General features: G+C 44.2%; 1 protein-coding gene across 1 annotated transcript in view; it reads right to left on the bottom strand.

Annotated features, from left to right (window-relative positions):
- Positions 1–16,371, bottom strand: part of RNF24 (ring finger protein 24) — a 106,114-nt gene that overhangs the window by 12,527 nt on the left and 77,216 nt on the right. Inside the window, exons 3-4 of the mRNA XM_043986663.1 lie at positions 13,485–13,527; positions 9,709–9,750 (exon numbers count right to left, since the gene is read on the bottom strand). Of these exons, the coding sequence (XP_043842598.1) occupies positions 9,709–9,750; positions 13,485–13,527 (85 nt within the window). The remainder of the gene's footprint in view (positions 1–9,708; positions 9,751–13,484; positions 13,528–16,371) is intronic.

Below are 16,371 nucleotides of genomic sequence, written 5' to 3'. Positions count from 1 at the left end.
AGCGGGTGGAGCAGAAGAGGGAGAGTCTTCCAGGCTTGGGGGACAGGCAGAAAAAATGCCTCGGGTGAGAGATGCAGGCTCGTGTTTATGGAGCAGCCAGGAGGCCAGTCACTGCATCGAAGCATATGTGTTGGGTAGGAAGGTGTAAGAAGACTGGAAAGGTGGAAGGAGGCTGGGTTATAAAGGGCTTAAACGTCAATCAGAGGCTTTTGTATTTGATTCTGGAGGCTGCAGGAGCGTGTGTGTGTGTGTGTGTGTGTGTGTGTGTGTGTGTGAGAGAGAGAGAGAGAGAGAGAGAGAGAGAGAGAGAGAGAGAGAGAGAGAGAGAGAGGAGAAAGAGAGGAAATGATGGAGAGATGATGAGAGAGAAAGGAGATGAGACAGAGAGATGATGAGAAAGAGGAAAGAGAGAGAGAGAGAGAGAGGAGAAAGAGGGAGAGAGAGAGGGAGAGGAGATGAGAGAGAGAGGAGAGAGAGGGAGAGAGAGGAGAGAGAGGGAGAGGAGATGAGAGAGAGAGAAAGAGAGAGAGGAGAGAGACAGAGAGAGAGAGAAGAAGAGGGAGAGAGAGGAGAGAGAGAGAGGGAGAGGAGAGAGGAGAGAGAGGGAGGGAGAGGAGAGAGGAGAGAGAGAGGGAGAGAGGAGAGAGGAGAGAGAGAGGGAGAGAGGAGAGGGAGAGAGAGAGAGAGAGGAGAGAGAGAGGAGAGAGAGAGGAGAGGAGAGAGAGGAGAGAGAGAGAGAGGAGAGAGGAGAGAGAGGAGAGAGAGGGAGGAGAGAGGAGAGAGAGGAGAGAGAGGGAGGGAGGGAGAGAGAGAGAGAGAGAGAGAGAGAGAGAGAGAGAGAGAGAGAGAGAGAGAGAGAGAGAGAGAGAGAGGAGATGAGAGAGAGAGGGAGGGAGAGAGAGAGAGGAGAGAGAGAGAGAGAGGGAGGGAGAGAGAGAGAGAGGAGAAAGAGGGAGAGAGATGATGAGAGAGAGGGAGAGGAGAGAGAGGGAGAGAGATGATGAGAGAGAGGGAGAGGAGAGAGACAGAGAGAGAAGAAGAGGGAGAGAGAGGAGAGAGAGAGATGATGATGAGAGAGAGGAGATGAGATAGAGGGAGAGGAGATGAGAGAGAGAGAGAGGAGAGGGAGAGAGAGAGAGAGGATGAGAGAGAGAGAGAGAGAGGAGAGAGAGATGATGAGAGAGAGGAGAGAGGAGAGAGGGAGAGAGATGATGAGAGAGAGGGAGAGGAGAGAGACAGAGAGAGAGAAGAAGAGGGAGAGAGAGGAGAGAGAGAGAGATGATGAGAGAGAGGAGATGAGATGGAGAGGAGATGAGAGAGAGAGAGAGAGAGAGAGAGAGAGAGAGAGAGAGAGAGAGAGAGAGAGAGAGAGAGAGGGAGGGAGAGAGAGGGAGGGAGGGAGGGAGAGAGAGAGAGAGAGAGAGAGAGAGAGAGAGAGAGAGAGAGAGAGAGAGAGAGAGGAAATGATGAGACCTGTGCTTTAGAAGATCCCCTTGGCTGCTGAACAGAGCAAGCACTGAAGTGGGGGAGAGACCTGGAGCAGGCAGACCCACCATTAGGCCACTGCACCAGTCCAGGCACAGAGGACTACGGGTCTGCAGCCAGGCTGGGACAATGTAAGAGAAGGGGATGTATTTGAGAGATGTTAAACAGGTGAAGCTGACAGGCCTCGGCGACAGCCTGGGTATGGGAGGGGAGGGGATGAGGGATGGTGAGGAGTCCAGGCTGGCCCCCAGGTTGTGAGCCTAGGGCTCTGGGAGGACAGAGGGGGTGGGGCCCAGTTTGCAGTAACAGGGAAGGAAGGAGGGGGAGGAACAGGGAGAAGGAGAATGATGTCTGCCTGCAGGTCAGTCCATCTGAGATGTCTGAAAGGCAGTTGGAGATGGGAGATTAAAGACCGGTCTGATTTCTCCTCAACACTACAGACCTGACAATGCTTGGAGACAGGCTCATGTTCCCCCGGGTCACTTTTATTTCAGGCTGACTATGCCCAGGTCCTTCCACCGGCCCTCAGAGGTTGTGGACTCAAGTCCTCTCGCCGTGCTGTGGTTCTCTGGATACCCTCTAGCTTACTGATGCCCTTCTTCCAGGGAAGCCTCCTGAGCTGACCACCACCCTGCAGACGAGGCCTTGAGAAGGTGAGGAGACAGCGGGACTATCAGCTGCCTCTGCCTGGAAGCTCTGCTTCTCCTCATTCAGACCAAGGTCCAATGTGCTTTCTTGGCTCCATACTGCCTTAGTGACACCTGTGGAGCTTGTAGTCCACTAGAACCTTCAGATCATTTTCAGAACTCTTAACTATTACCTCTCCCACCTTATGGTTGGGAAGTGGATTTTTTTTGTACTCAAGTCTAAAACTTGACATTTAACCCCATTCACCTCAATGCTTATAAGAATGCACTGTATTCATCCTTACAGCTTTATGTCATCTGCCAATGTGAGAAGCATGGCACCCGTGCCTTTACCCAAGTCACTGATACAGTGTTAAACTCCACAGAGCCAGCTCAGAGCCCCGAGCCACTCCCTCGGAGACCTCCTGCCACGGGGTCATCAAGCCATTAACAGTGACTCTGAGCCTGGCCAACCAACCAGTTTTGAGTTCATCTGACTGTTATCATCTTGGATCCATATCCTTCTATATTCTTCAAAAGGAAAGCATAAGTTACTATATCTGCACCTTTGCTGCGACCTAGAGGATCTACAGCATTCCCCTCATCTGATTAAACTGGGTAATTCTGTTAAAAAGGGAAATGAGGTCAGTCTGTCATGAACTCTTCTGGATGGAGGCAAGCTGGGCTTTGAAATCGCTACTTCCCTTTCTGGGTGTTCATCGCCCATCTCTCTAATGAAATGTTCAAAAGCAACCAGTAGCAAAAATTTAGTGAGAAATTAAAAGGTGAGTCGAGAGGATCCCCAGAAAGCCCTCGGTGACCCTATCTGCTCCGCAGCCACAGAACTGCACTGGAGACAGACTGTCCTTGTCCAATCACTTGATACAGGTCCCTGAGCCAAGTGGAGGAAAGGGGCCCCTCTCTGCCCTGGGGCTGAAGTCACCTGATGGATGATTCCCACAGATTCAGACATGCCAGAACCGGGGCTCAACTGCTCCCTGGTTTCAGTATCAATATTAAAACAACATGCAATGTGTAACCATTTGGCTCAGTTGGTAAGCATTTAATCAGCCACAGGGTGCCGAGCACCCTTCAAGGCATTGTTTTGTTAAGCTACAGGAATGCACAAAGAAAAACAATTTGGTTCCAGACTCCTACCCCCCCAAAATCCAAAGAGAATGGAGCCAAGGCAGGTCCAGAAGCTGTACGAGGGTCCCTGGGAAAGGCCTGTAAAGTGAGGGTGGTTTTTCTCTGCCAGGGCTTCACTTATGAGTCACAGAGAGGGCAAAGGAAAGAGGGGGGTGTAGCTGGCAGGCTGAGCCTAACGGAGGGCAATGAAGGGCAGAGGTCCTGAGCGGGAGCTGGGTCATGGTCTGGGGTAAGAAACCGGCTCCTTGCTGTTCCTAGAGAGCCTTGGGATTCAACCCTGGCATTGCCCAAGTCTGAGATCACAACCTGTGACTCACGGTCAGTAAGGAGGGCTTTGATATCCAAGGCAAGCTTTTGGGTTTGGAAAGGCTAAACCCAGCAAAGATCAGGCCCCAGTGTGGGTCTCTTCACCAGCATTAGGCCCGAGGGGCTGAGAAAGAACATGCAAGAAGAGCTCTTTCAAAACGGAATCTGGGCATGTGGCATAATCCCTCTCCCACAGATGGATAAATATAATGGAGTGTTGTGCAGAGGGCCATCCTTCGGGTCAGTGCTTTGACTGCACACTTGACGTTTCCTTGAGCTGGTGGTTGGGCAATGTGCACACGGCAGAAGGAAGCAGTCCTACCATCCAGTGGTTAAAACACAAGAGCTGAATTCTGCACATGGAGAATCAATACCTTTTTTCTTCTGAACTTTCTTCACCACTGGGAGAGTCAATTGGGGATTACTCTCCTTTTCCTTACACAGCCTCTCCCTATGCTACTTGTTTTGTTTCTTCTTTCTCCTTCAACAATGCTTCCGGTATTAATTTTAACTAGATTCTAGCCATCTTCAAATACAGAAGGGATAAGGTTCATGACTTCAATGGAATATGTAGGGATGTTCCTCACTGAGGGATGCCTAGACCCAAGGGTATGCACAATCCAGCTCATACCAACTTGAAAGAGCCAATTATGAAATTTTAAATGTGATAATTCCTGCCTTAAAATCAGCAAATGTTACAAATTAGGACTCAATATATTGATTGGTTGATTGTATAGTCAAAAGATAAAGAAAAATATTAATAATGCAGATTAAATTTATATGCCACCTAATGATTTCTTTTTTTTTTTTTTAGTGATGCAATTGGGGTTAAGTGACTTGCCCAGGGTCACACAGCTAGTAAGTGTTAAGTGTCTGAGGCCGGATTTGAACTCAGGTACTCCTGACTCCAGGGCTGGTGCTTAATGATTTCTTAAAAAAAAGAAAAAGAATGAATTTGAGGAAAGGGAGTTTCAAAGAGTTTACAGGACTAAGTTTAGGTAATTCAGGAAGACCTGGGTTCAAATCCTGCTTTGGACACCCACTGTGTATGCGATGCTGGGCAACTTAATCTCTCTGTGCCCCTGAAAACTCTCTAAAAATAGAAATTACGAAGAACTGGCAATCTATACTAGGAGAAAAAGGCCCCTCAACTTCTTAGAGTGCTGACATCACAGTCTGACCCCACCCAGAAAACCAAGGCTCTACACCCTCTTAACTAAAAACATCTTGCAGACGATTATGCCGCTTTGTAATAACACATTTAGAATCCGAACCCCGCAGTAAAGTCATAAAACTCACTCTAATGTCATTTGGCCGACTGCCCGTTTTATAAGCTGCATTATCAAACCAACTGTCTCCAAATGTCATTTCACTTAACACTGTATTTCTCAGAACCAGTGAAGTTGGGTGAGGATATGTCTGTAGCTGTGGGTACCGTGGAAGGTGGGGAAGAGTTATGGTAAAAGCTACATAATAAATAGGCATCTTAACCCCACCGACCCGACAGCTCATGCTTTTGGATGGCCCCTCCCTCATCCCATATGTCCAGTCAGCTGTCAATCTTGTTCTGACCTCCATCGCCCCCACTTTTTGACTCATCTGGACCACGCCCTCGCTGGGCCCTCAGTCCCCCTCAGTGGTCTCTGCCTTGGCTTCCCTGGCTCAGGTCTTACCTTGCTAATCCTTCTTCCCGCACAACTGCTAGAGGGACAGAAACAGCCCCGTTTAGCCCCATCACCTCCCCTGCCCTAGAACAGGCTCCAATGGCTCTTTGTTGTCCCTACAATAAAAACACAAATCCTCGTTTGGCATTTAAAGCCCTTCTCAACTGGATCTGCAGGCCCGGTTGCCCTTCACACACATGCTGGGCTGGCCTCCTGGCCTGATCACTCTGTGATCTTTCCCCCTGACGCTCATCTCCTGTCTCCCCACTCTACAGCCTCCTCCTCCAGGAGGCCAGCCTTGATCCTCCCGGGTGCTGGCGCCTCTCCTCAAAGCTCAGTCACATTTACTTGCAGACACTTCCAGGGGTGCTGCGCACCTGCCATTTCCCTAAGAAGACTGAAGGAAACTCCTTGAGTGTGGAGAGCACTGAGTTTGTTCTTCCTTACTCCTTCCCGTTCCAGAAGCAGGCCACGCAGAGCCATTTGGCCGTGCAGCAGCAGGGCCTCTTTCTCCTTCCTTCAGTGCTGACTTCCCTACCACAATGGAAGCTTCCGGAGGGCAGGGGTCATCGCCCTTGCTGTCCGCATCTCTGCCACTTGGCAGACTGCCTGGTGCACCTATTAAATGTGGCACGCTGACTGCCACATAGTAACTGGTCCTGAAGAAATAACTGTCCATTGCACTTGACAAAGTTAAACGATTCACCTGAACACAAACTACAAGCGTTTGAATAGACTGTGTCAGTTTTTACACATGTCTAATAATTGGATTTCACAAGCACTTCGTGAATATCCCTTGTGGGTCGGGCCCTGTGCCAGGTGTCAGGGCCTGCCCTCCGTGTGCTCGCATCCTGCTGTCCAGAGCCCAGGTGCCACGAAGCATGCTCAGGACACCCCAGCACACCTATGACTGCTGTGATTCAGGACTCCTCTTCATCGATGCCGATCAGAAGCCTCCTGTGGGACATTGTCCGTGAGCTGCCCAGTGTTCACTGTGGGTCATCCATCGAATGTGGGAACCTCCCCGCTCTCTGCTGATGTCACGCGATCAGGGGCAGGTTCATCTTGCTCTGTTCTTCGGAGCTTCTCTTTTGTTCTTCCCACTGCCCTCTGCAGGATGCTCCTCATGGGGTTCTGGAGGGCAGAGGACCACAGCCACACAGGCCACACCAGTAGAATGTCAGTGTTGAAAACAAGGACCTTTGCTTTGATGGGTGACTTGGGGTCAGTCAAAGACCTGCTATCACCCTCCTCTTCATTTCACCATTTATCCATGTGGTCTGTCCTAGATATACAAACTGTTGGATAAGCTCTATGGGGCATCCAAATTCCTGATGAAATCTGGGCAGTCAACATTCTTCATCCCCTTTTTCTAGGCTGTGGGGAGGGACAGGCCAAATCCTCTAAGAGGATCTGCAGTGTTTTGGGGCCTGACATAATTTTCAAAATGCCATTTGCAAATACCCATACAGTGATATCCATCAGGACTCCTTGGAAGACCTAACAACAGAAAAAGTGAATGACTCTTTTACATGAGTTGAGGCATAAAACAGGGAGACATGGGCTCACTGAAGGTATTCACCACCACTATGGTGTGGTTTTTTTGTTGCAGGGTAATGAGGGTTAAGGGACTCGCCCAGGGTCACACAGCTAGTAAGTGTCAAGTGTCTGAGGCTGGATTTGAACTCAGGTCCCCCTGAATCCAGGGCCGGTGCTTTATCCACTGTGCCACCTAGCTGCCCCTATTCACCACCACTATGGAAGAGATTTGCAGCACAGCTGCAAGACTCAGGCAGGAGTCCTCATGGGGGATGGGGTCCTCATGATAGAAAACACATGCAGCATAAACACAAAGTAATTTCTGGATTTGAGGGAGAAAGCACGCCAACTAGGAAATCAGAAAAGGCTTCCTGGAGGACGTGGCATCTGAGCTGTGCTTTGAAGGAACACAGTGAGTTACAGATCTTTTTTTTTAATGTCATTTGGAATTTCCTGGCTTCTCAGATTTCAGAGACAGTACTGAGAAATTGAGGATCAAACTTGAGTAACAAACAGGGATTTTCTAGCTAGTAAAAGGACACAAGCCAGTTTGCTGAAAAGTGGCTCTTATATCTTCTATCTCTTGATAACCTGCCATCCCCTGGGCATGTTTTCATTCCATCAGGTGACATGGCCCTGTATGGAACGCCAGGTGACTGAAATCTACCTATTCAGCTCCTTCTTTTTCTGTTTTTTTAAATTTTCAGTTCTGAATTCTCTCCCTCCTTTAGCTCCTTCCCTACTCATTAAAGGAGGCAAGAAATATGATATGCATTATATATAAGACGTCATGCTGTGTTGCAGAAGAAAAAACCGAGAAAAACAAAGTGAAAGAAAACACGCTTCAGTCTGCCCCCAGAGCTCGTCAGCTCCTTTTCTGGAAGTAGATGGTGTTTTTCACCATGAGTCGTTTGGAACTGTTGTGGATCGTTGTATTGACCAGAACAGCGAAGTCATTCACAGTTGATCATGTTACAATACTGCTGGTTCTGTGTAGAATGCTCTCCTGGTTCTTCTCACTTCACTTTGCTTCAATTCATGCGAGTCTTCCCAAGTCTTTCTGAGAGCACCCTGCTGGTCATTTGTTATAGTACAACAGTATTCCAACTCAAGCATATGCCACAACTTCTTCAGATATTCCCCAACTGACAGGCAGTCCCTTGATTTCTAATTCTTTGCCACCATAAAAGAGCTGCTATAAATATTTGTGTATAAATATGTCCTTTTCCTTTTTCATTGATCGCTTAGTAGTGGTGTTGTTGGGTCAAAGGGGACACACAATTTGATAGCCCTTTGGGCATAGTTCCAAATTGCTCTCCAGAAAGGCTGGATAAGCTCAACAATCCGACAATAGAGCATTTGTGTCCCAATTTTCCCACATCCCCTCCAACATCTGTCATTCTCCTTTTCTGTCATGTTAGCTAATCTGATAGGTGTGAGCTGGTATCCCAGAGGTATTTAATTTGCATTTCTCCAATCAGTACTGATTTAGAATATTTTTCATATGACAACTGATAGCTTTGATTTCTTCTTTTGGAGACAGCCTGTTTGCATCCTTTGACCATTTGGCAATTGGAGAATTTACCCTTCTCTTTCTCATTAGCTCTTCTCTTCTTACCAATCTTTTATTCTGTTTCCCCTTAGTTACTTTCTTATCCATTTTGCTTCCAAACCAGTAACATATGATTATGAAAGGATGAGAAAATAGCAAGACATTTAAAGTAGAAAATGTTAGAAATTCACCCCTGATTCATGCCAATTAGTGTGTTAAGAGAAACATATCAAATGGCCAAATGCTTTGCACAGAGCCTGCCACATAGTAGGCATTTAATAAATGTTGATTGACTTGCATGTACTCTCTAGGGCTTTACACCCAAAGGGTTCTCTGTTGATATAAAATGATTCATGTCAAGAGGATACAGTGACTCTCAGATAAACTCACCAGAAGAATCCAGTGACCACCTTTGATAATTTAAATAATTATACAAATGGGGCTTTAAAAATTAGTTGTTGATCTGAATAAGCTGTATTCAGAGTGGGCAGCAGATCACAGTATTCCGGGAAAATGATAAGAATAACAGTAGTAATGATAGGTCACATGTATACAGAATTTTTCAGGTTTGCAAAGCACTTTCCAAAGTGATTTCATTGGATCCCCGCAACAATCCTGGAGGTAGGTTCTACCACCATTCCCATTTTGTCACTGTGGAAACTGAGGCCGAGAGATGTGATGGGACTTGCCCAGCTAGTGTCTGAGGGTAGGCACTCTGGCCTAACCCAGGGCTTCCTGACAGGGCACGAGCTTCTGGGTTGCCTAATTTTCTCTTATGAGAGAAATAAGTTATGCTCTATAGTGTTTATGCAGGGAAGAAAATGACTGTTTTGTTTTTTACAAGGTCTCTGATATGATAAACATAATATTATGGGGAACAAATCAACCAAACTTACAAAAAGTGCTTTAGTTAATTGTACCATCCCATTACCTGTTGGCTGACCAAGGATTTAAAGCAGATGGAGAGATGTGAGAGAAAAGTGGTTGGAGGGCAGTGCTAGGCAAGGAAGCACAAGGATCCCCTTGCCAGCTTGTTTCCCTCTGTTCCATGGCCACCAATTCCACCCCTTTGCTCTGGTCCCCCACCCCCACCCCCTCCCGCAACATCCTCTTTGCTCATAAGTAACCACAGGCAAAACTACATCAAGGCCTCACGACCAAATTATCCCGAGTGGGAAAACAGCTTCGAGTTAAGCTCTCTCTAGCTGACGGTGAAGCTACCGAGCGTCAAGCACGCCTGCCCCAAACTGTCTAATGCTTTGTCAGAGCCAAGTCAAGGGCCTCGGCTGTATGAAGTCTCTTCAGGGCTGCCGCTCATGCCACCACAGAAGCTTCTGTTTAAAACAAGGATGCTTGAGTTAACTACCACGGAAGATTCACTACTCACCTCATGCAGATTCAGTTCTTTTACTTTTTCTTTTAATATAACCTGAAAAACAAAAGTTTGAGTTTATGCTGATCTGTTTGTGTTCTCAGAATCTGTTGTTATTCTATTTATAAGGTTTTAACAGCTTTTCTTCTGTACGGGTAGATTATTCTACCAGAAGTTTAATGTTTACCAGAATTTTTTGTTTCAATGGACTCACATAGCATTTTTTTCCTTTTTTTAAAAAATTAATAAAGTATTTTATTTTTTTTCCAGTTACATGTAAAGATAGTTCTCAACTTTTGTTTATACAGGCTTTCCAGTTTCAGATTTTTCTCCCTCCCTCCCCTCCCTCCACACTCCCCTCGACAGCAGGTAATCTGATATAGGTTATACACACACACACACACACACACACACACACACACACACACACACATATACATAATAACATTAATCCTATTTCTGCATTAGTCATGTTATAAGAGAAAAATCAGAGCAATGATGAAAAACCGCAAAATAGAAAAAACATCAGCACCAAAAACAAAAGAAATAGTATGGTTCATTCAGCATCTATACTCCACAGTTCTTTTTTTTTTCCTTGGATTTGGAGAGCCTCTTCCATCCCGAGTTCCCTGGAACTCTTCTGTACCATTGCATTGCTGAGAAGAATATAGTCCATCACAGTAGATCAACACTCAATGTTGATGATACTGTGTACAATGTTCTTCTGGTTCTGCTCATCTCACTCATCATCAGCCCACGCAAGACCCTCCAGGTTTCTCTGAACTCCTCCTGCTCATCATTTCTTACAGCACAATAGTATTCCATTGTATTCATATACCACAACTTGTCCAGCCATTCCCCAATTGATGGGCATCCCTTCAACTTCCAATCCCTTGCCACCACATACAGAGCAGCTATAAATATTTTTGTACATGTGGGTCCCTTTCCCCTTTCCATGATCTCTTTGGGAAAAAGACCTAAAAGCTCACATAGCATTTTAATCACATACTTTATGAATCCTGTTCAGAGACCCTCTACCCACTCCCAAGACAACTTAGTGCTATGTTTGGTCAAAAGACTAATTCAGATGTTTCTCCTAAATGGAAGATATAAAAGAGGGACAAGAGTTAAAATGAATGTCAAACTGATGAGGTCCCTTCCAAAATAAGGATCTCCCCAAAAAGGGCAGAGCATTTTCTGGAAGGGCATCTTTTTTTTTTTTTTTTTTTTGTGAGGCATTTGAGGTTAAGTGACTTGCCCAGGGTCACACAGCTAGTAAGTGTTAAGTGTCTGAGGCTAGATTTGAATTTAGATCCTCCTGACTCCAGGGCCGGTGCTCTATCCACTGTGCCACCTAGCTGCCCCTGGAAGGGCATCTTCTAGCATAACACTTGTTTTGTGTTTTAGGCATTACATTTCAATTTAAAACAAAAAAGCAAAGAAGTCATGTTTAAGGATAAAAATTCTAGAACTGAGGTGGATCTCTTCCCTGTTCCCACCAAAGAAACAAAATGACTTTTATGGTCAGTCACATTAAAAATAATAATAATAATCAAATGCTACCATCCTCTGCTGTGGGAATTTGCTCATGTTCCAACACTTTATTACTAATCTCACCCCCTCAAAGATAAGTTTATTTTACCCTTTGCAGGCAGTTTTGTTTTCTGACTGAACAGAGGGTCCAGTTTCACTTTCTAAACTGAGTACGCCCACATATGGCTGTTGTGTTGATATTCCAACATTACAGGAGAAGGAAGCAAACAGAACGTAATGTTTGTGCTGAGTTCCCCGCTAAAGTTAAAGGGCAACCAATGCTCTATAATCTAGTTAAACTACTGAAGTCTCTCTCTCTTTTTATTTTTTGGTGAGGCAATTGGGGTTAAGTGACTTGCCCAGGGTCACACAGTCAGTAAGTGTTAAGTGTCTGAGGCTGCATTTGAACTCAGGTCCTCCTGACTCCAGGGCCAGTGCTCTATTCCACTGCACCACCCAGCTATCCTCTGAAGTCTCTCTTAATAGTTCTTTCACTTGCCTGCCTTTTAAACTTCTCATTTATGAGACAAGTTGTGCACTTAATACTGGTATTTTTGAAGAGCCCTTAAAAATATATGATGTGATTCTAGGTGGAAGCTGGAAAGCCACAGGCTTTCTGCTGCGTATTTTCAGCTGATTCCTGGGCGGTGGTATTTTTTCAGGTATTATAATTTCCCTTTCCCCATTTTATTTCCTTTCCCATGATTCTACTGATCCTGTTTGTGTTTTTTTTTTTTAATTCATTCTTGTTAAAATAAATCTTGTTCTGTTTTGAAAAAAAAAATATATGATGTGATAGGAGACTGTTACTAACAGCTGAAAGTACTTTTTCAGGCTTAGTTAGACAAATTTGGCGATCACCATAAACACAGAAAGTTGAGAATTATTATTTAGAAAAAAAGTTCAGGCTCGGGACTCATCTGGACAGGTCATCACTAACATGCCTCAGTGTAGCACTCTGCTAGGTGACTTCACTAGGAGGTGATGCACAAACTGATAAATGGGTGTGGCATCTGAGAAGACTAATTCTTACCATAAAATGCTACATCCAAATCAAAGCCAAAATGATGGTTTATTGAATGTCTACTAACAAAATTGCCATTTAAAAGTCTAGGGCGTTTTAGCTCTAGAGAAAGAAACTACTAGAGTGATTATGATCAATGCAAACCACAGAGTCCACATTAAATAGCTTCGGCTCTCACGCTTTGCCCTGTTTTCCTTAATGGGATGCTAAGAACTCTTTATGGTGCTGATCTCTACACACAAAATCAGAAAATGTTTGGCCATGTAAAAATCCAGTCCAACTCTAGATTTGATTCTTGGATGGCAGAAACTTAAAGCAGTACACACAACATTTGGATACTCCCTCGCAAATAACTCTAAAAGGATTTAAAGGCAGACACTGGCACACGTGCACTAGGTTTGGGGGTGATCTTGTGAAGAAGTGGTCGACTTCATTCAAGGATAGTTGAATATTGTGACAAATGAACTGTAGCAGCCTTTAGAAATCATTTAATAAAAATATTTTCAGACTAGATCTAAAATTTACCCATATGAATTTAACTGAACAACTGTTTTGTTTTGTGAGGCAATTGGGGTTAAGTGGCTTGCCCAGGGTCACACAGCTAGTCAAGTGTCTGAGGCTGGATTTGAACTCAGGTCTTCCTGAATCCAGGGCCAGTGCTCTAGCCACTGCACCACCTAGCTGCCCCTTGAATAACTTTTAATATGTAGTTTATTGGTTTATTCATATTTTCTTCAACTTCTCCTGCTTTTAGCCCAAATTTTTTACATTTAACTATTCTCATATGTGCATTTGCTTGAAATGCATATTTTATTGTCAAATTCAAATTTTTGGAACACCTACAAGTGACAACAGTAAAAAGTTAAATGCAGGAACAATAGATTCCGTACCTCACTCCAACTGGCCCAAGAGTTCTTTTGATCCCACACTGTGGTAAGTTTGCTGTCATGTCACTATGTTGGGTTCTTAGTTTTCTGTAGTCTCAGGGTTCTAAGTACAAAGGCCTGGCCTGGATATCTTGATTCTCGATTGTGAGTGAAAACTTCAGTGCTAAATAAATAGAAATGGGCACCTGGCAGGACTGACAAGGCGCCCACTCCGCAGCGGGCCTCGGGCTCAGTGCCCAATGACTTCTTACGGCACAGCCCAAAGCAGCAGTTCAGAGTGCTGGTTCTCCTTTTTCAGGAAGAAACCAAGTCAAAGAAAAGGTAGAAACAACTTTGAATAGTCTCACCTGTTTGTAGGCATAAAACTCTTTGTGGGCCTGGTGTCTCAGCCTGAAAGAAAGAAAAGAGCAGGCAGAAGGTCAACGACCCAAGCGCTGGGCAAACACAGGGACAAAGCAGGATTCCCTGCTCTCGGGGAACATCCTCCCACCCTGCCTTTCAGCCCCTTTATGGCCTCAGGTCCTATCACCCCAGCCAAAACAGGCAGCTCTTTGCCACAGAACCCACGCTCCATTCATTCTCTGGACTTTGGATCATCCTGTTGTTGCTTTTAAATTTGACTCAAAATGTCCCTAATCTGGAAAGCCTTGCCCTGCGGATTCCACCCAGCTGACTGCTCCTTCCCATAGAATGAATGCTCGAGCCTCCATTTTTTGGCTCTGATGTGCTGTCAAGACTCAGGCTGTTTGGTGAATAGGCTTTTCGCGCCAACCGGTCTGCACAGGCCCAATGCGGAGCTCTTCTGGGTCCCTTGGCGATTTTCTAAAGGTCGGAGATACATACCAGGTTCTTGGAATTCCATACATCGGGGGTCCAGCCCCAAACACACAAACCTGATGCTCGGTTTGACAAGAGAACGTGGCAGAGAAGCTCCAACTTTGGTGTGGTGGAAAGAGCAGGTCTGAGCTCAGATCCTTGTTAGCATTCAGCCCTTTGAACTTCAGGCTTTTCAGGGTGTGCACAAGCCTTACAGGGCTGTTGTGAGGGAATTTCTTTGCAAACCTTAATATTGCATAAGTGTGATTCATCATCATTTTTATTAGTTGTGTGACCGGAGGCAAATGACTTCCCCTCTATGGGGCTCAGTACCCTCATCTGCAGGATGAAGCAGGTGAACTAAATGACCTTTCAGATCCCTCCAATGAATATAGAAACACACTATTGAAAGAAATTGTTCTATAAGGCAAAGAATCATTTTGTAAACCAAATAATCACCCTTGAGTGGGCCTGTTTGGTTCGCACTGTTCTAGACTGGATTTCCTGAAGGGAGGGATATATCTGTACCACTGTGATTCACTCTATTCCGCACCTAGCACTGCCTTCATTTGAATTTCATCACCCTCTCACCTCAACAAGTATCTTAGAAAAAGCTTATGCACTTGAAGAGAATGAAATTCACTTAATAGGTTAATAATCAAAAGTGGTAAATAAATTTCAAGTAGATTTCAAATTTTTAGCACATAGTGTTTTTTTTCCTGGGGAAAATGGTGAACAGACTGAAAACCCCCAAATCCTGAATTTAGCTTTGACTCTAAATACATTTTATTCTAAGTACATTTTGTATTTTGTGGTTAAAGACAAGCCAAATATATGTAAACCTCACGTGTAAGCTTTTAGCTAAAATTGAACCTTTTGCACAATGTGCTACTGTTTTCTTTAAAAAAGAAAAAAAGGAAAAGAATAATCCTTCATTTTTAAAAAGTCTGCAGACTGCTCAGCTTTATCTCAAGAATTAAGGCAATCGGCTATAAAAGTTGGGGTGGGGGAGAAGAAAAGAATTGATAGACTGAATCCCCAGTACCTCACCAGCATAGTTATTCAACTGGTGGCAGGAACCGCAATCTAAAAATTCGGCTTGTCTCAATGAACCTACTGAAGGTGGCTTCCTCCAGAGAGATGTGCTCACACCTGCCTTTTTAAAAGTGACATCGTTATCAAAGAAAGTTGCTGAATGGATGAACTGTCGCCTTCGCCAGCCCCGTGCTCTTTCTCTTCTAAACCTGGATCTTTCAGGGTTGTGAAGTCTTGAAAAAACACTGATCACAGGGGTCACAGATTTCAATCCGGAAGAGACCTCAGGGGCAGTGCGGTCCAACCTGCTTTCCAGATGAGGATAGTAGACCCAAAGGCATGTAGATAGCAAGCGGCAGGGCTGGGCCTATAACTGAGGTCCATGATTCTGAACCAGCCAGCCTCTCCAATACTTTCTTAATGCTCAAGGAATTTATTTAGAAGCCAATAGTCAATGCTTGTGTATTCAGTAATAGCCGTGCTATTTCCCAAAGTTATTTCCATTTATTAAGTGCCAAAAATTTTACAGAGATGAATAAAGTTGCCAGTCTCAAGGTCAGAACACTGAAAATTAAACTGCTGGCTGAGCAGGCCTTCATTACATAAATGCTATGGCAAACCATATTTATTTCCAGAACATAACTCTTCGTGTAATAACATTAAAAAAAATCTAACAATCCTTCTGAGCTTTTGGACATAATGTCTGACATACCACCAAATAAGAAATAACTTGTTTCTAGTTTGCAGATTTCATATAATTTTGGTTTAATGCCCATAAATAGAAACACAGTTTTCCTAATCAGGAAAAAAACCCGTGAATATGAAACTACGAAATTTCCCTGAATACTCCTATATTCCTTAATAGATAATTGAAATTTTCTGTATTCCATTAAAACTATGAGATATTGCATTTTAGCTCTCCAGACTGACAGATTACTTGTTTCTTCTAAATTTAGAATTTGAAAGGCTAAAAAGGAATAAATAAAAACCTCCAGGTTCTGCATAATTGAAAAATTCAAGCAACTAACCTGAAGATGCAATGCATTAAGTTTGTATGATAAAAAATTATCCATGTGTACAATCACATTTTATTCCTTTGCTTATGTTTTCATAGTAGCTCATTAAACACAATTACCCAGTGAAGTACTATGCCATCACATAAATCCATGGTTTCAAAAGCTTACATAGAAGAGACCGATAGACGTTATTAGGATTTTTCCACTCTTTTAATAAGATTAAGGGCTTAGTGGATTTAAAAAATAATCAGCAGCCTATAATAGGCCCTTATACATTTTAGAGTGAAATTAAATACTTTATTCTCCTAAGCCTCATTTAATAATTGTTTCCTTTTCCTTATGCTTCATGTGAAATGTAGTCTGTCAT

Source organism: Dromiciops gliroides, chromosome 2 (assembly GCF_019393635.1).
Source record: "Dromiciops gliroides isolate mDroGli1 chromosome 2, mDroGli1.pri, whole genome shotgun sequence".
In the NCBI taxonomy this organism is placed as follows: Eukaryota; Metazoa; Chordata; class Mammalia; order Microbiotheria; family Microbiotheriidae; genus Dromiciops; species Dromiciops gliroides.
Note: the sequence above shows the minus strand (reverse complement) of the source record. Positions and strands in the feature narration are given on the sequence as shown.